The sequence below is a fragment of the Orbicella franksi genome, chromosome 7 (assembly GCF_964199315.1).
Source record: "Orbicella franksi chromosome 7, jaOrbFran1.1, whole genome shotgun sequence".
NCBI lineage: Eukaryota > Metazoa > Cnidaria > Anthozoa > Scleractinia > Merulinidae > Orbicella > Orbicella franksi.
In genome coordinates this window covers 19,547,131-19,564,575 of record NC_138151.1, presented here as the reverse complement: position 1 = coordinate 19,564,575, position 17,445 = coordinate 19,547,131, and the positions used below count along the sequence as shown (strand labels likewise).

General features: G+C 39.6%; 2 protein-coding genes and 1 pseudogene across 4 annotated transcripts in view; 2 read left to right on the top strand and 1 right to left on the bottom strand.

Moving 5' to 3' along the window:
* The window catches only part of LOC145492341 (putative serine protease K12H4.7), a 125,390-nt gene that overhangs the window by 15,788 nt on the left and 92,157 nt on the right, over positions 1 to 17,445 (bottom strand). Inside the window, exon 9 of one of the 3 annotated variants that reach the window (XM_081471781.1) lies at positions 15,198 to 17,293. The exons of the other annotated variants lie outside the window; for them this stretch is intronic. Within the exon in view, the coding sequence (XP_081327907.1) occupies positions 17,289 to 17,293 (5 nt within the window). The 3' untranslated portion in view covers positions 15,198 to 17,288. Of the gene's footprint in view, positions 1 to 15,197; positions 17,294 to 17,445 lie in introns of those variants that run through there. 3 annotated transcript variants of the gene reach the window in all.
* LOC145492299 (uncharacterized) overlaps positions 1 to 17,445 on the top strand; it is an 83,125-nt gene that overhangs the window by 11,830 nt on the left and 53,850 nt on the right. The window lies entirely within an intron of this gene.
* Positions 8,373 to 15,024, top strand: LOC145492653 (uncharacterized; annotated as a pseudogene).

Here is a 17,445-nt window from a genome sequence, read left to right as displayed (position 1 = left end):
TGATAAGACACATGTGGAACATGTGAGCAGGCCATTTGAGCTTGCTTTTGCATTGGAGCTTTTCGTAGTATTGAATAGAAGACCCCCTTGACTTCTTCCATTCAGTCGCCGTAGACTTCCCTATTTTGTGACCTCAGCGTTGGATTTTGGTGAATTTAAATGCTTTGATGGTAGCATTTATCGAAATCTGAGGGAATTGTCCTTTGTTTATTTTATATCTTAACGAACACAAAGATTTTAAGGAAAACGATCAATTTTTTAAGTTTAAAAGACATGTTTCGACAGAACTTCTGTCATCTTCAGTTGAATGAGTGATTACAAAGCAAGTTGAATAATAAGTAGACAAAAATGCTAATTAAGACAAATAGTAACAACAGAATGTGAAAAGGTGTAAATTAAAAGGATAATTTTAGATTTACAGGGTGTAATTGCTGATTGAGGCAAGGTAGTTCTTTTTGAATATGGATAGCCTCCTTTATCTTGAGTTGAAAGCTAGTAGTGAAAGCAGTCTATTGAACACAATGAGCGACAACGTTCAGAATTCTGAAGATGTTTGAAGATGTGAGAGGCCCTATAAACAGCTAAGTCCTCATGTACGCGTGTGGAGAAAAGTTGGGAGGTTTTGCCGACATAACAGGCATTACAGCCCGCACATGTAAACTTATAAACCACACGTGAACGAAGCCCGCAGGGGATAGGGTCTTTCACACCAAAAAGGTTATCTATCTTAAAGGAAGAAAAAACTAATTTGATGTCTAAATCATTACAATAGCGCTTGATTAAGTGTCGAATCTTCTTCTGAGTGATGACAGAAAAATGGCCTATGTACGGCAGCTTAAAGTAAAACGTGGGCAAGGTGGTAAGGGGGTAGCCCCTGGGACAATGATTGCTTTGGGTCCCAGTGATGTAACGGTTAACCACTTTTTCAATTAGATGGGAAGGGAAAAGGTTCTTTTTGAGAATTTCAGTAAGCTTGGTTATATCCTCATGTAACCCCAACCAAGTGTTGTTGATCTTGTAGGCCCTGTCAACAAGAGTCCTAATGAGACCTACTTTGTATGAGTACCAGGTGAAGCTGGGTTATTAACTTATTATTTTAGCTTCACCTGGTACTCATACAAAGTAGGTCTCATTAGGATTTTTGCCTTTTTGAATTTTACGGGTTGAGGAAATTAAACTGGGAAGCTTATTGGAAACGGGCTTCTTTATCGGGACAGGGTGCTGTTCCTTTCTTTTCTTCCTCACGGTTTTTTTGCCACCCAACCCCTACCTACGCCTGCAATGCAGAATGCAGGCTATATTTTTCAGTGTGATTAGACAATAGGTAGTCAGCGGCTGCTTACACAAGTCTGTTAGCACCGCTATTACGTCACTCTGTGCTGTTGTCGCAGTGTTGTGCCTTTTTTGACGAGAAATATGTTCAGTTGTGAAAGACCTTTAGAAGAAGGGAGATTTTTTTACATCAACGAAGGTCTTTGGTTTATTATATGCAAAATAAAATATCATGCTACATAAAATCCTTGGGTATTGATTTTATGCGAGTAGTTCTAAAAATAACATGTAGTAAATATTAATGCGCTATAGATTAGGAGAAGTTGTGAAGGGAAGGGCGAAGCCACAATGCTTATTTATTACCTGTTTTACCCATGAGAGCGTGAGATAAGAGAGAGGGGATATTCACTGATTAAATTTGCAGAAGGCGTTGGCAGGAGAAAAACCGAGCCTGACAAAGAATAACATGGGTTTGACCTGGAAATTATCAGATATTGTTATACAGTCAAACCTGTATTAGGCGGACACCCTCGGGACCCTTGCTTGTGTCCACTTAATACAGGGTGTCCACTGAAAACGGGTTCCCTCAGAATTCGTCTTAAAAGGGTCATATCAATATTGGTCAGTATTAAAGACCTTGAAAGGGACAAATAGCATTCTCGTGAACCATCGATAACTCTGAAATACCGCATTTCCATAAACAATGATAAGTATGAGGTAAAGAGATTTAAGTATACAGTGACAGTATCTATATTGATCGAATCATGGGAAGGTTCACAAAATCAAACAAGACCAAACGTTCTGTAAAAACAAAACTGAATAACAAAATATTGCATGTCTGTGACAGCTCAGTTTGTTGGCAATCTATTAAAACGTGGACAAAAAATCATGCATTCTTTTTGCACTGTCCATTTTATTCAGGTTTCTAACAATAGAAATGACCATAAAAGTCAAGTTTAAGGTGTCCGCGTCCACTTAATAGAGGTGTCCGTTGAATACAGGTATTTTTTACAGTGAATGTGGGAAAAGAAAAATGGGACTTGAATTTCTGTCTGCCTAATAGAGGGTGTCCGCTTAATATGGGGTCTGCTTAATACAGATTTGACGGTAGTTTTGTCTTTTGCTTGTCACGGAAGGGTTTTGAGTGAGATGTTGTTGACGTTGTTAGCTGTCTCTCATAGTTTTCCTCCTTTTGATGCACTGAAGCTGATACTATCTTGTAAAGAAAACCAGATTAGTGTGAAATAGTTTAAATAGTGACTTTGAACGTTTATTTCGTTTCTATTCATTTAATCTGTTATTTGTTAATTTCGAGTGATTTCCGGTCAGCGGTCGTTACTTATTTAGTCTTATCATTGCTTACATCACTACTCGGGACAGTACTAAACACGTTTTTCGTTCCTGCTCAAAAACTTGCTCAACATGACCGCCATGTTTGTAACGCTGTTGAACCAAAGTGAAATATAGTTGAGTTCCTATCGCTGTTGTATTTCCTGCTTCCCCACATTTTTGGTGCTGGGACCAGGATGGAAGAATTATCGAAACTGCTGGCCTCTAGAAGAGCACACAAGGCTTATTTAACCAAGTGAAGACACAAAATCGATGAGACTGCAAAAGGCACAATTACCCACAATGAGATTGCTCTACTCAAGTCGCTCGTTGACCACCTGAAACAAAAGAGACAAACCCTAAAGGAACTTAACGATAAGATAGCAGTTTTACTGGAAACTCCTGAGGAACTCAAAGCAGAAATACTCAATGCAGAGGAACTAGACAGCCTTATCATGGAGAAAGTTTGCGCCACCGACAATTTAATTGAACTCGCCAAAGGGAACCTCGGTCAACACGTGTTGTCTCACAGTCCTGAGAATATCAGTACTCCGTCAAGTTTGCCGCAAGGGGGACAAGAAAATCAACAACCCATTCCATCTATGTCGCAAACGGAACAAGAAAATCAACAGTTCAATTCACCCCTGTCGACTGGAACGTCAGGTAGCGATTTGCAAGGTAACATAGCTGCCTCAGCAGAGAATCCTCCGATTACACCGCCGCTGGCGAGTACATTCCAAACTAGTCGTTTACCTAAACTTGTATTGCCATCGTTGAATGGGAACCTGCTTGAATGGCAATTGTTTTGGGACACTTTCCGGTCTGCAGTACACAATAACTCTTCAATCAGTGATGTCCAAAAGTTCAATTATTTGAGAGCACAGTTACGTGATGGAGCTGATAGAGTCATTGCCAGGTTGCCATTAACCAGTGCCAATTATGCTAAGAGTATCCAGTTATTGAAAGAGAGATTCGCTCAACCCCACAAGATCATCAATGCACACATGGAGGCGTTGCTCATCCTTCCATCACCCACTGACCATTTAACTAGTTTGAGGCTTTTCTACAACTCAGTTGAGACACACATCAGGGGACTTGAATCACCAGGGAAGAAAAACAGAAACATATGAAGATATTCTTGTCCCCATCATTCAGAAGAAATTACCTAATGGGATTAAGAGGAATCTAGCAAGACAAAATGGAAACAAGGAGTGGCAACTTGATAATTTGTGCAAAGCAATCTTGAATGAAATTGAAACCTTAGAAGCAGGTCAGAACAATTCTAGTGATTATGAACTCAGTAGCAGCTCAACAACTGCTGCTACTGCTGCATTTTTCACTACTTCAAAGCCATATACACCTGTTCTCCCTCCTCTCACTGATTAGTGCCCCACCAAGCAAACATGCCTTTTCTGTAAGGGCTAACATAGCCCAAATGATTACAATGTTGTGACAGATAAGGGAAAGAGGTACTCCATTGTAAGTGATGCAAGGGCATGCTTTAACTGTCTTAATCACCATTCAGTATCTAAATGCAAGTCACGGAACCGATGCAAGGTATGCCACCGAAAGCATCACACCAGTCTTTGTCAAAATGTAGAACCACCTCCAGTGTCATCCACTAAACCAGCAACCACAAACAAGATTTCAGGTGCACCCACCACAGACAAGACTGTAGACCCTTCAGTCTCGACCTACCACATTGGTGATTCTGACAGACACACGCCCGTTCTGCTGAAAACAGCTGTTGCTTCTGTTGGAAGTCACAACAACCACATCAGTGTGCACATTCTATTCGATGAAGGCTCTCAATGCTCCTTCATTACATCAGATGTAGCGACCAAACTTGATCTGAAACCAGAAATGCAAGAGACAATATCTCTGTCAACTTTTGGTGGGAACAAATCATCTGTTAAACGCATTGACACTGCTACCATTTATCTCGAAACCGCTCAAGAGGAGACCATTTCCATTTGCGTGATCATTGTGCCAACGATAGTTGCACCGCTCACTACTTACACTGGTCCCAATGTAAGGGACTTGCCACATCTAAAGGGGCTGTCATTAGCACAAATTAAAGTTGAGGATTCACCTTTCACAGTTGATACTCTAATCGGTGCTGATCATTATTGGGACATTGTGGAAAGCAAAGTTACCAAGGGTCCAGGTCCCACGCAGCCAAATCAAAGATAGGGTACCTCCTCTCGGGCCCCCTGTCCAACAGTAACCATTCAGAAAACCTCAACACTTCTATTTTAAATGTTGTGACTGAGCATCATCAAGAACAATTTGATTTGGAATGTTTCTGGCAGATTGAATCAGTTGGTGTTCAGCCAAACTCCTCCGCCGCTGCTTACTTAGTACAGTACAGCCCAAAAATAATGCACGCATAAGAAGTGGCGCAAGATGTTCTTGCGCCGCAAGAACACGCAAACCACCGCAAGAAGTAAAAATGTTGTGTTTTTGCGGTTTACCCGCAAGAACATTCGAAACACAAGAAGTTGAAAACTCTAACCGCAAGAAGCCGCAAGAAGTTGTTGCAGGTCAAACAGTCTGTTCTTTTATAAGTGCCATGTTGGTGGTCGAAATGCTCAGCGTTTGCTCGCAATGTTATCCATAAGATAAGTCACTGCAGTGGGAAGAGATATATTTCCAACAGCTGAGACCAGATCTGGATTTATGTTTGCTTATACTTTGAAAATAATATCGAACGCACTCGCTTATTACGTACTCGTGTGTTCATGACACCTACGGGAAAAAAGCCCTTTGATCACTTGAACATTCTGCTGGCAGATTATGCGACAATCACGAAACGTCTCCAAATAATGAAGCTCATGAAGAAACAGTCCACGTACAAACATCGAACTATGATGCAGTCAGTCTGGATTTCAACGCTTTTTGCTTCTGAATGCAAAATTCATTATCATTCAGAAGTGTTGTTGTCTTCTTGTGGATATGTGAGCAAAGACAACTTTCATTCAAATCGCACACTGAACCACAAAGACTGCGTGTGCACTACGATGTTGTAAATTTCTTTAAGAACTTTTTGCAGAGTTAGTATTACAGGCGAAAAGCTCTTGCAGAAAATATATTTTGTGTTTCTAAACAAACAGTAATCAAGGAAACTTGAAAGTTGCCTATGGAAGCGTACTTCGTAAATTCTACCCTGTTTGCAATGTGGTAAAACATTACCGGTATAACTATGGTTGTGATAAGCACATAAATGATCTTCTGAACAGTGAATCTCATGAGTTTGCCTTATGCATTCCTCTCATTTTGAAGAGAATCCCATTGAACAAAATCTTTTAAGACAGCATGCACTGATAACAATCATGTTGTGACACCTTGAATTTGCGTAAAGTCTTCAAACATTACTGATGCGTGAAAAGTCACGCTTTTGTCATGCATGCATGTAGTCCTGTGCTTGTTTTTGCTGACTGAGAAGCGTGCTTGTTTCAAAATTTGGGTTACACTTGGAAGCTACTTCCCAGTAAATAAGTGTTTTTTTACCTTTGTTCCGGACAAAAAAGCAATTTAAAATAAGCTCATTTTGCACCGCTATCACACCGCGGGTTGGGGACTCCGGAACACATTGTAATAATATTATTGTAAACAGTAAAATTTCCTCCATGTCGTCGAAAAACAAAACAAAGTGAACCCAGCATCTAATTCAGAACCAACCGACAAAAAAATGTACTGTTACTAAACTAATGAAAATAATTATAATCCAACAAAAAGCCCAAGGCCTTATCTCTATAATCTGTAAAGTTATTTTGAGACACTCTCGATTCACAGGTTGCTTAGCACGTGACCAAAATCTTCCCACTGTCAGTGATAAAATCTACCGACTGATTCATTCGCAAACGAAAACTCTCTCCAAGGAAGACTTCAACAGCGTATGGACTTTATATGGCTTACACTTTAGTACTTATAATATCAGTCACATCAAACTTCCCAAGATCTCTTGTGTAATGGTAGCTGTATACATAGTAAGGTCGATGATTTGTTTGTTAGTCGGTATGGCTGAGAATCAACTTCTTCTTCTGTTATATTTGTCTACGTTTTGATGGATTGAAAGACAGCTTTGTAGAACATGTTAACAGCAGCTCACGCGGATCAATGAATTCGAAGTTTTATCAAACACACATCCGTTCATTACTTTTTCTTTGGCCATTCGGCAGGGATCAGTCCAGATTTGAATTAAGTTAGGCTCATGAAAAGTTCATTGTCAGAACTGAACTTTAGAGTTTAAATTGTCAAGAGTTAAGAATTTGTCGTTTTAATACTTCTTACAGTAAGTGCCGGCGCTAGTTCTGATTTTTACTTATGTTTGTTAGTTGTGTTTTTTAGAACCCGTCGCCAAGATCGTATTGTCTTGATACAGATTTTCGCGTGCTAAGATGTTAGCGCAAAGAAGTTCTTGCAGGTTGAAAATCCTACTGCAAAGAGTTCTTGCGTCTTGAAAATCCAACCGCAAAGAAGTTCTTGCGGTTTTAACTTCTAACCGCAAAGAAGTTCTTGTGTCTTGCAGAATCCAAGTGCAAGCGACCCACAAGAAGCCGCAAGAAGTTGCTGGCTTACGGATGCAAAAAGAAGTTCTTGCGCATGCATTATTTTTGGGCTGTACTGTACGTGAAAACCAGTCGTCGCTAGCCATGGTGAAGTCGCGTGTTGCTCCAACAAAGAAGAAACTCACCCTTCCAGAGCTGGAACTTATGGCAGCTCTAACAGCTGCATGTTTAGCTTTATATCTTTAAGAACAAGTGCAAGTTACAAGAGTCACATTGTGGTCTGACAGCCAAATTGTTCTTCATTGGCTCAAAAGCACCAAGTTGCTGAAGCCGTTCATCAACACTCGCATCCAAGAAGTAAAGAAGCTGACATCTATTCCCAACTGGAAGTACTGCTCTACAACTGAAAACCCCTCCAATCTTCTCACAAGAGGGATAACAGCACATCAACTGAAGAATTCTTCACTGTGGAAACATGGTCCCACCTGGTTGCAAAACAGATCCCAGTGGCCCTCGTGGCCTACAACAGAGGTTCTCCACTTATCAGCCCCTAAAACCTCTACTGATGGGCCTTCTGCAAACAGCACAGTTCCAGTTCAACAACAAGGCCCTCATTGCCTGATCAATCCATCAGATTTCAGCAGTTTGCTAAGGCTTCTACGCATTACAGCCTATGTTTTCAGATTTGTACAGCTTCTCCAGAAGAAAGTCAGCCAACAAGGTCCAGTTACAGCTATGGAATATGATCAAGCAATGACGGAATGGGTGAAGACTTGTCAATCTGTTGTCTTTCATGCTGAAGTTGACAGCCTCCCCTCAAAGTCATGACACCGTACAACTTTGGTGCGTCAACTTCGCCTTTTCCTTGATGACGGTGGTCTTCTACGTTGTGGCGGCAGGATACACAACGCACCTTTAAGTGGCAATGCCAAATTTCCTCTGCTGTACCAAGCAAAGACCACTTCACAGATCTAGTAATTCACTCCACCCATGTCAAGCAGCTTCATGCAGGTCTCAACTCAACACTCACCGCCCTGTGTCAAAGTTACTGGGTTCCTTCTGGCTGACAACATGTCAAAACTTTAATTGACAAATGCGTAACCTGCAGAAGGGTTTCGGGAACAGCCTACAATGCACCAGACCCACCCCCCCTTCCCAAGTCAAGAATGCAACAAACACAACCCTTTGAGGTCACAGGAGTGGACTACACCGGAGCTCTGTATGTTCGAAATGCTGGAATTGAAACAAAGGTCTACATAATTATGTCTGTTTACTTGTGCAACAACCAGGGCTATTCATCTTGAAGTTGTTGAAGACTTGACTGTTGAAGCCTTCTTACTCGCCTTTCGCAGATTTGCAAGTCGCAAATCTCTTCCAAGGAAACTAATATCGGACAATGCCTCAACATTTCTATCAGCGAACAGTGACCTAAAGGATCTGTTTCAATCTCATGCGCTCAAGGAAACACTCGTTAGGGAAGGTATTGAATGGCTATTCATCCCAAAGAAGGCGCCTTGGTACGGCGGGTTTTGGGAACACCTCATCGGTCTTACCAAGTCCAGCATTGAGAAGGTACTCGGCAGAGCTGCAGTCAACCTGTGCACTCTTCAAACAATTGTTGTTGAAGTGGAGGCAATTCTTAATGATCGCCCCCTGACCTATGTTTCCTTGGACATTAAGGATGAAGAAGCATTAAGCCCCGCGCATCTACTTTATGGCCGACGAATCATGTCACTACCACATCCACTATTAGAGAGGGACGAAGTGAGTGATCCCACCTAGCAAGCAAACATAGATTTCCTGAGGAAGGCAAAACGCGTCACCTTACTGATTCAACACTTTTGGCAATGTTGGCGTCACGAGTACCTCACCTCCCTCCGAGAGTGCCACAAAGGTTCAGGAATCAACATGGAATCTGTGAAGGTTGGCGATGTAGTTCTAATCCACAATGACAACCCGAGAGTAAACTGGAAACTAGCACTTGTTACATCCATTAACAGAGGTTGTGATGGACTTGTACGTTCTGTCAATTTACGTACTGCCAATGGAACAAACCGCCCCATAACAAGATTGCATCCTCTAGAAGTTCAAGCGAAGGAAATACAGTATCCCACAGAATACGAAGCAACCACAGTAGAAACTCCAACTCCTGTGAGAAGACCACAAAGAGATTCAGCACGATGGGCTATGGGAAGAATTGCAGACTGAGCTAAGGACATTTGCGTGCCCCCGGAGGATGTGAAATAGTTTAAATAGTGACTTTGAACGTTTATTTCATTTCTATTCGTTTAATCTGTTATTTGTTAATTTTGAGTGATTTCTGGTCAGCGGTTGTTACTGTATTTGGTCTCGTCATTGCTTACGTCACTACTCGGGACAGTACTAAACAAGTTTTTCATTCCCGCTCAAAGACTCGCTCAACATGACTGCCATGTTTGTAACGCTGTTGAACCAAAGTGAAATATAGTTGAGTTCCTATCACTGTTGCATTTCCTGCTTCCCCACTATTAGCTAAAAGCACGAACCTGAGAGGCATGAATTGACCCTTGTTGACCTTATTAAAGCACTTAGCCTTGTTAACACTATTAAGAGGGAATCCACCAGAAGTTCGAGTAACTAGTGGACAAAAACTTTGTACCAACATTATTTGCATTGATAAGTTAATAAAGATGGTGAATTTTAAGCTCGGTAATGAAATGTGAAGGTGAATTAATCAACATGACACGAGCGTGGGACAAAGAAAAATTCTGAGTCCCCGAAAGGAATCGAACCCATGACCTCCCGAACACCGGGCGGGCGCTCTATCCACTGAGCTACAAGAACTCAGGAGAGCAAGGTCATTTAACTGAGTTCATATATGATAGGTGTCCTGCATACTGCTAGGATCAACCCTATCAAATTCATCATGAGTAGTGATAAGTTAATAAAGATGGTGAATTTTAAGCTTGGTCACCAATCATATACACCCGGACACCTATCATATATGAACTCAGTTAAATGACCTTGCTCTCCATGAGTTCTCATAGCTCAGTGGATAGAGCACCCGCCCGGTGTTCGGGAGGTCATGGGTTCGATTCCTTTCGGGGACTCAGAATTTTTCTTTGTCCCATGCTCGTGTCATGTTGATTAATTCACCTTCATATTATTTACATTGTATTGCAAACTTCTATGTGACTGTTTTAAATATCTCCTCGAAAGAAGTCATTTCTAACAACACGAAATGTCGAAAACAAATGTTGAAGTTCGTATGAAATACTTGAAAGTACTGGTGAAGTGAAACTGATGATGAAATTTTCCCTGTGTTTGCACAATTTCTCTAGACTTTGAAATTTATTTCCTCGACTTTCCATGAGAAATTGTTTTTGGTGTTATTTCAGGCAAATATTTATATGTTTAGCCTTTAGAGAAGGACTATAATATACTTGAAACAAGACGCCTGGCTGCGTGAACTTGGGCTTTCAATATTGCACATCTGGAGTTATCTTTAGGGGACTGCTACATTGTGATTGTCACTGTTGTCACGCAATTTTGTTATTGCTAGTCATGAATAATTCTACTTTTGTGCTTTTGTCTGCTGAGTGTAATGAATGTTGTTATGGTACTAGAAAACAATCAAAATGATACATTACCATCTAGGAGTAGGTTCCTACAAATGCCAAAGGTTGAAATTCAAGGACTTTTCAATTACTTTGAAGGCCAAGTTTTAGAAAATTGAAGGACCACTTTTGGAATGGTTGGCATAAGCAATTTTATAATGATTTAATATTATTTCTCAGCTTTTCCATGAAAGTACTGTAATTTTCAACTTGAAAATTGCTTAAGGTAAAGCATTGCTAAAATCAACCCCTAGTCCTCAAATTCAAGTACTTTCAAGGCCTTGAATTTTTTATTTTTAAATTCAAGCATCTTCAAGGACTTTCAAGGCTTTTACAAACCCTGAGTAGGTAATATATTTGCCTTAAATGGCAAGGAGAAGGCAACAGGGTTGTTCTGAAAATTTGAAGTAGGGGGAGAATAACTTCGAGTAGGCGGCTGACAATTCCGATAAAAAGATGTGGAGTGGTTTAATTGGAGCCACGTGGAGGGGGGAGGGCGACCGCAACCTTTTATTGGGGGGTCCGGGAGCCTCCCCGGGAAAATTTTGAAATTGGGGTTCTAAAAAGTGCATTTCAGTGTATTTTAAGCAATCATGGTTTTGTTCTTTTGTTAAAGAAAAGCAATTTCACCGAGAAAAACGTACATGTAATGTATCATGTTAGCTGAACAGGTTAATCATCGTCATCTGTATCAAATTTGAAAGAAGTATCAAAAACGTCAAAAACGTTCTCATTTTGTGGTCAATCACGCGTGTAAAAACAGATGAGAAAGCCAAACGAGAAAAGAGTTTTGCTGGCATTGAAGGTACTAGATTGAGGTTTTACATTTATTTTGTTAAAAGACAAGTTTTGAATGGCTTTAACACAGTGCTAGGAGTGGAATTCATTGAACGTGATGAAGCTTGTGATTGGTAACCGTTGCAAGTGCAAGCCTGTAATACTTGGTGAAGTTTCCCGCAGATTTAAGCTCAGAATTTTTTGATTAAGCGTGCGTACCATCCTCAACGTTTTGAACCTTTGCAGTAGTTTGAGTTTTTCGTTCATGATTTCAAAAGTGATAAAAATAATACAATCAAACTTAACTTAAACTTGACATATTTTGCAAATGTTTCGCTTTATAATGAAGCCTTGAAATAGTGCATGTATTTATTCATACTTCCCTGCTTGATAAGCTTACATCCTACTGCGATAAGCTTACATCTTACTGCTGCTGAGTTTAAAGATTGTGTAAGATCTTGCAAAGTTTGTTTCTTTTGTTGAAAGAAATCTTTGCAGTTATTTGTTCTTGAGAATCCTCCATGTGCGGGCCAAGCACTGCGTTGCATGTCGCTGTGTTTAAAGATCTAATTAAATTATGTGTACATTCACTGGAGATAAAAGAACTAATTTTAATTATATTTATGAAAGAAGACAACTTATGACCTTTGTTTGTGCCATCTCTAGTTTCTTTTCAATTTATCACTGGTACTGAACAGCGATTTCTGGGTTTTTCGCTTCATTTTCAGAGGAAAAACTGAGCTTTAACTTAACCCCTGCTGTCAAATATTTCAGTGCTGCTGTCACAGCTCAGTGCCCACGTCATGTTTTTGGCGGCAATTCTCACAGCCTGAATGATTTCAGATTTCTTTTATCTTACAGCTATAAGAGTTGTATTTTTTAATCGCTACGTATTTGTTGAGAAAATTAGACATATTGTTCTTATGCTTAATTTTATTGACGGATAGGCTCACATTGTTACAAATAAAAAATTTTCACAATTTATTTACTATAAGTAGCTGGCGCGCCAGGGACGACTAGATGGCGAATTTCGCCGGTCACTGGAGCTTGCGGAGAACTCTGAGGCAATTTTTTATCTATTATTGGTGTTGAGTCATAGTTTGTTGCTAAATGTTGACCCAAGGGGAGTTGTCAGGAATCAGTAGATTAAAGCAATAGTACTGTTCAATAGTTCATAATTATTGTTTTTAATACAAAAATCCCTGAAACCACTGCAACATTATATAGCTAGAGTGAGTGCTCTTGGCAGAGCATAAATTTTGGAAATAACAAAACTGTAACAAAACGATGGAAATGTCTCAATATTTGGTATCAATGCTGTGTTGTTTTCCTGTGTATTGACCGGAAACAACAACAAATAAGTCTAATCGAGGAACAATTCACAAGTTATAACATGAGGTTCAATGTTCTTTGTTCAGTTTCTTGGATGATCTGTTCTTGTTTATATTTTGATTAACATTTTTGCAGTTACAGAATGTAACCCACGTAAAACAAAAGTACACCTATACTGGTATATATTATCATTGTCGCCAAGGGAAATGTTCATGTTGGTGGTGATTAATGTCTCTTCATTCAATCTTGTTCTTTTGTAGGATGACAGACAGTACTGTGAAATTGTCGTCATATTCGACTGCAAAGTTGTCAATGAAGAGTAATTTCTCGGCTAGAGCATTCTCGTCAAAATGAAGAACATCTTCGTTTATCAGTTCTTTAAGAAGTTTATTGTTCATTTTTAATGTCAGTGAATCTTGCTTGTCCTTTAAAACTTCAATGGTAGCAGATAGATCAAGTGTACACTTTGTTGCCTTGATAGTCAGTCTCAAACACATTTAAAAGTGTGGGTAATTCGGTCTGCATTAAAGATGATTGTCTGGTTAACTGAGACAAACTTGAATACAACTGATTTCCAATATTCATTATTGACACCAGATCATTAGCAGAATTGATGCCTTGTTTGTTATTGTAAATCAAAGAGCATAAACTCATTGCAACACATTGTTGTCCTGAACTTTGTCAAAATACCAACTCATTAGCTTGGCTATATGGTGCCGTTATTGTTTTGCTAGGGTCAATGTACATTGGAGTAGGACCAGGGTTTTTCTCTATATCTGAACTCAGTTGAAATTTACAATAGTTTGATACGTGTGTCTGACTCTTATAAAGACACATGGGTCTATTACAAGAAAACATTGATAAATACCGACTTGCTCCATACTTCAATTTAATTATCCTTTGATATACCCTCACAGAACAATTCAACAAATACTTCTTCTCATGTTGTGCAACTTTATTTAATCTTACCCTCTTCGTATGAAGCTTACAAACATTCTTTGTAACTCTTCTAACCTTCACATGACGACGTAGCCAAGAGGACTTCAGTATGCTTAGACGAATACGCTCATAAACAAACTCCTTCAGTCTCCTGCCCTTTCTTCTGAGACGTTTCAGAGTAGCTTCTGGTATTCTACTGGGTTCTCGATCATGTCTAAATACACGGTTGTGTTTATATGTAAACATAATATGAGATAGCTGGTTTCGTTTGATATTTCTCGATAGAAGGTTCACTCGTAAAGGATCGCTTGTAAATTGATCTTTTGTAAAGTTCACAGACTGGCCCCTTCCCAAAACGCTCCAATAGCCATCAAATTTCTCTGCTCTCTTCATCAAGTGAGGAACTTTCCATGAAGGCGGCCGTTACTTTAAACCACGTTCTCTAGGGTTCATTTCATGCATGCGCTGTAGTTGAACTGCGTTTTGTGACTGGACGCAAAAAAAAAAATGGAGTCGAATTTATACCTCGGGTGTTTCCTTCAGAAAGCCCGAGTAATTATTCTGGTACAAGGTTTTTGTCCACTAGAAGTTGAAATTGCTCAGTTTCCTATCGGATTTCCTCTTTAAAAACACTATTCAAAGGCAAACTAGTTATTTTGGAAGCCACTCGCAAGTGATTTTAGATAGTGTTTACGTTTAGAGCGTTTAAGTTAGTTGGGGTGTGTGTCCATTTCATGCATGCTCTAATTCGCGGAAAATGACGATCGAATCAATGACATCAAAAATTGTAGGGTTTAGATTTTCCTACACATCATTCGTTTGCCTTATAAGTAATGGAATGTACACATTGTAGCACATCATTTGTGTCAACCAAAGCATCACTTCATTCCACATTTTATATTGTGTAACAATTTGTTTCAATTTCTGCACATTAGAATTTATGTCTTGGCTCAGAGAATTATAGCAAATTTTCCACAATACGACATCGTTGTCCGTAATTGGTGCTATGTGCTCCACAAATGAACCTTAAAACGTGGTAAGGCATCCTTTGCATTATAAAGCTGATACTTCACTGGTATTGTTCAACCAAGATTCACATACTAACTTTTGATCTTGAAAAAGCAACAACAGGGTATCCACAAACACTGTTCAACTGTACTTCTAACAATGCAAGTACAATGTAAGTAAAATGCAAGTACAATGCAAACGCAATACAGTCTTTTTCAGTTTCTAAATGTTTCTGACAATCCCTAACAATATGTCTCACTTAAAAGTGTTGCCTTCATCAATCCGTTCAAGCCCATATAAATGTTGGCTAGCGAGATATTGGCTTGCGAAAGTACAATTACTCCTTTCGTTGTATAAGGCAATGCGTGCCAAACATTCAGGCTGATAAATTTTAGCTTGCGAAAGCATACCAGCCCCTGTGCAATCTGCACTAACCACAACCCGAGTCTTAATATGATGGCTTGTGTGAGCACAATAACTCCCGATATGGAGACCTGAAGGAATGATGAAAGAAAGCAATCAATAAACAATACAACTGCAATCAATATTTTTAAAGCTTACACGAAAGTAGGAAGCTGGATTTTCCATAAATGAAAACAGACAACGTACCGCATCGGCAAAACAAGCTACAAAAAAAACCTACCTTGGCAACTAAGAGCTTGGAAAATAAAAATGAAGTATCTTAAAACAGATAAATGGTACACAAAAGCGAAGCAGCCAACACAAAGGATGCAGAAAATCCACTCGCACAAGCCAACTAGCACCCAATCTTCTTATCTATAGGATCTAAACTAGTTTTCAGTCATCTTAGTAAAATTCCTTTTGATCACATGACTCTCGTAAACAGCCAAACTTTTAGCTGCCAACTTAGTGCGAGCTTTGCACACAATAGAAATACAGCAAATGAAATATAGCAATTAATATCCCAAAGCCAAGGCGATTCAAAGTCGTGTTTGTGAACATATAAGATAAATAATTGTCTTAGTTATGTCACAAAAGCATCATCTCACATCCCGATGAAACAGGCCACGTTTGTGATGATTTGCATGGCACAGAATCATAACTGCAAATGAGCGAATGATTGAAAACTCAAGACTGACTCGTAAGCATGTTGTTTGCGATCATGTCATTTATGTTCGTTCCTGCTGCATTCTGTGGGGAGGCCAATTTTGCGTCCCAAAACTCATCCATCCATTCCTTATCCCAAAAAATCTCACTCCAGTCCGCATTAGGACTGCCTTCTTTTTTTGTCGAGCGCAATTATTCATGCTAAAGTTCAAGCGTAATTTTAATATTGTATTTGGCAATGGGTGTGTAGCCTGCAGACACAGATGGATTTCTGGCATTTGTTTCACGCTGACCTACACTGTGGAATGCATGGGGATCGTAAAAGGAGATCCACCGGGAACCCATCCACGTACATAGCTGGTTGCGCATAGTCAACTGCACGAGAAAATGGCTTGAAAACACAGGGAAACAGAAAGGAGTGTGAAGGGAGAATACCTCACGATCAATGTAGCAAGGCCAGGAATTCCTGGACGCGAAAGGACTGAAGAAAAACTATCCAATCGATGCCCTAGTTGTATCCCTAAGTAGCCGAGGAAACATATTTCCCAGAATTATGGATATAGTGTTCCTATCTATTGGTTTAAGAAAAAGAAAAGAAAAGTCGCACAGCATACTTTACTGGCCTTATCCTACCACACCTAGATTATGCAGATATTGTCTGGGGAGATAAGCCTGGTCTAACAACACAGATGAAACAGTTGCAATCATTACAAAATCGCTTTGCAAAAAAGATTGCAAAGGCAAAAGGGGGTCAAAAAGACATCAACTGAGACCCTGAAATCGTTGCAGTGGGTCCCATTACATGTGTGGTGTTTTGGTCATCAGTGTTGTCTTGTGCAAGATGCAATGAAGGGAGAGATCCCCCAACATTTTGATGCATTCAGATCTACAATGAGCCAACAACTCGGTTGTAATACCTGATATGGTTACATGCCCAAATTTATGGGGCAGAAACAAAACTTATTATAAAACGATCACCGATTGGACCTCACTGCCAAGTGAGCTCAAGGAACTTGTGCCAAAAATGATTTTTTAAGCACAAACTTACATAGTTTTTATTAAACCATTTTAAACCTTAGTTAATATTATTTTTGAGCAATTTTTTTTGTAAAAAAATACCTCTTAGTCAATGGGTATGGGACTATGTTATGAGCGGATGAGTTAGAGATGTATGCATGTCACACCTGAATCACATCAGGGCTGCTATACACAACAAATCAAATTGCTGCTTGTATAGGTAAATCATGTATGTGGAGATTTCATCCCGGTTTTAGAACGGTCATCTTTGTTTTTCTACAAACAGAAACAGGTATTCTTGTATTGGCCTTATTCTGACATTTCCGATGCTGAGTTTAAGCTTACTTGTAAAAGTACAACTTAATATTGCATTAGGAAGCTTGAGTAAATGGTCTTTAGAGCATCTAGTTATCATGTGACCCGTCAGGCCCCGCGCGCTTTATCCTTGGAAAAAAGTCCTGTGTGAGGGCCGTAAAAGTAATAAGTCAAAGTATTAGGGCTGGACGTAACTAGAAAAGCGTACGGCACTGCAAAATCTATGTGAGTTAATAGACACAATTTAAGCACACAAAATTTTGTTTTGTTCAAAATGGTAA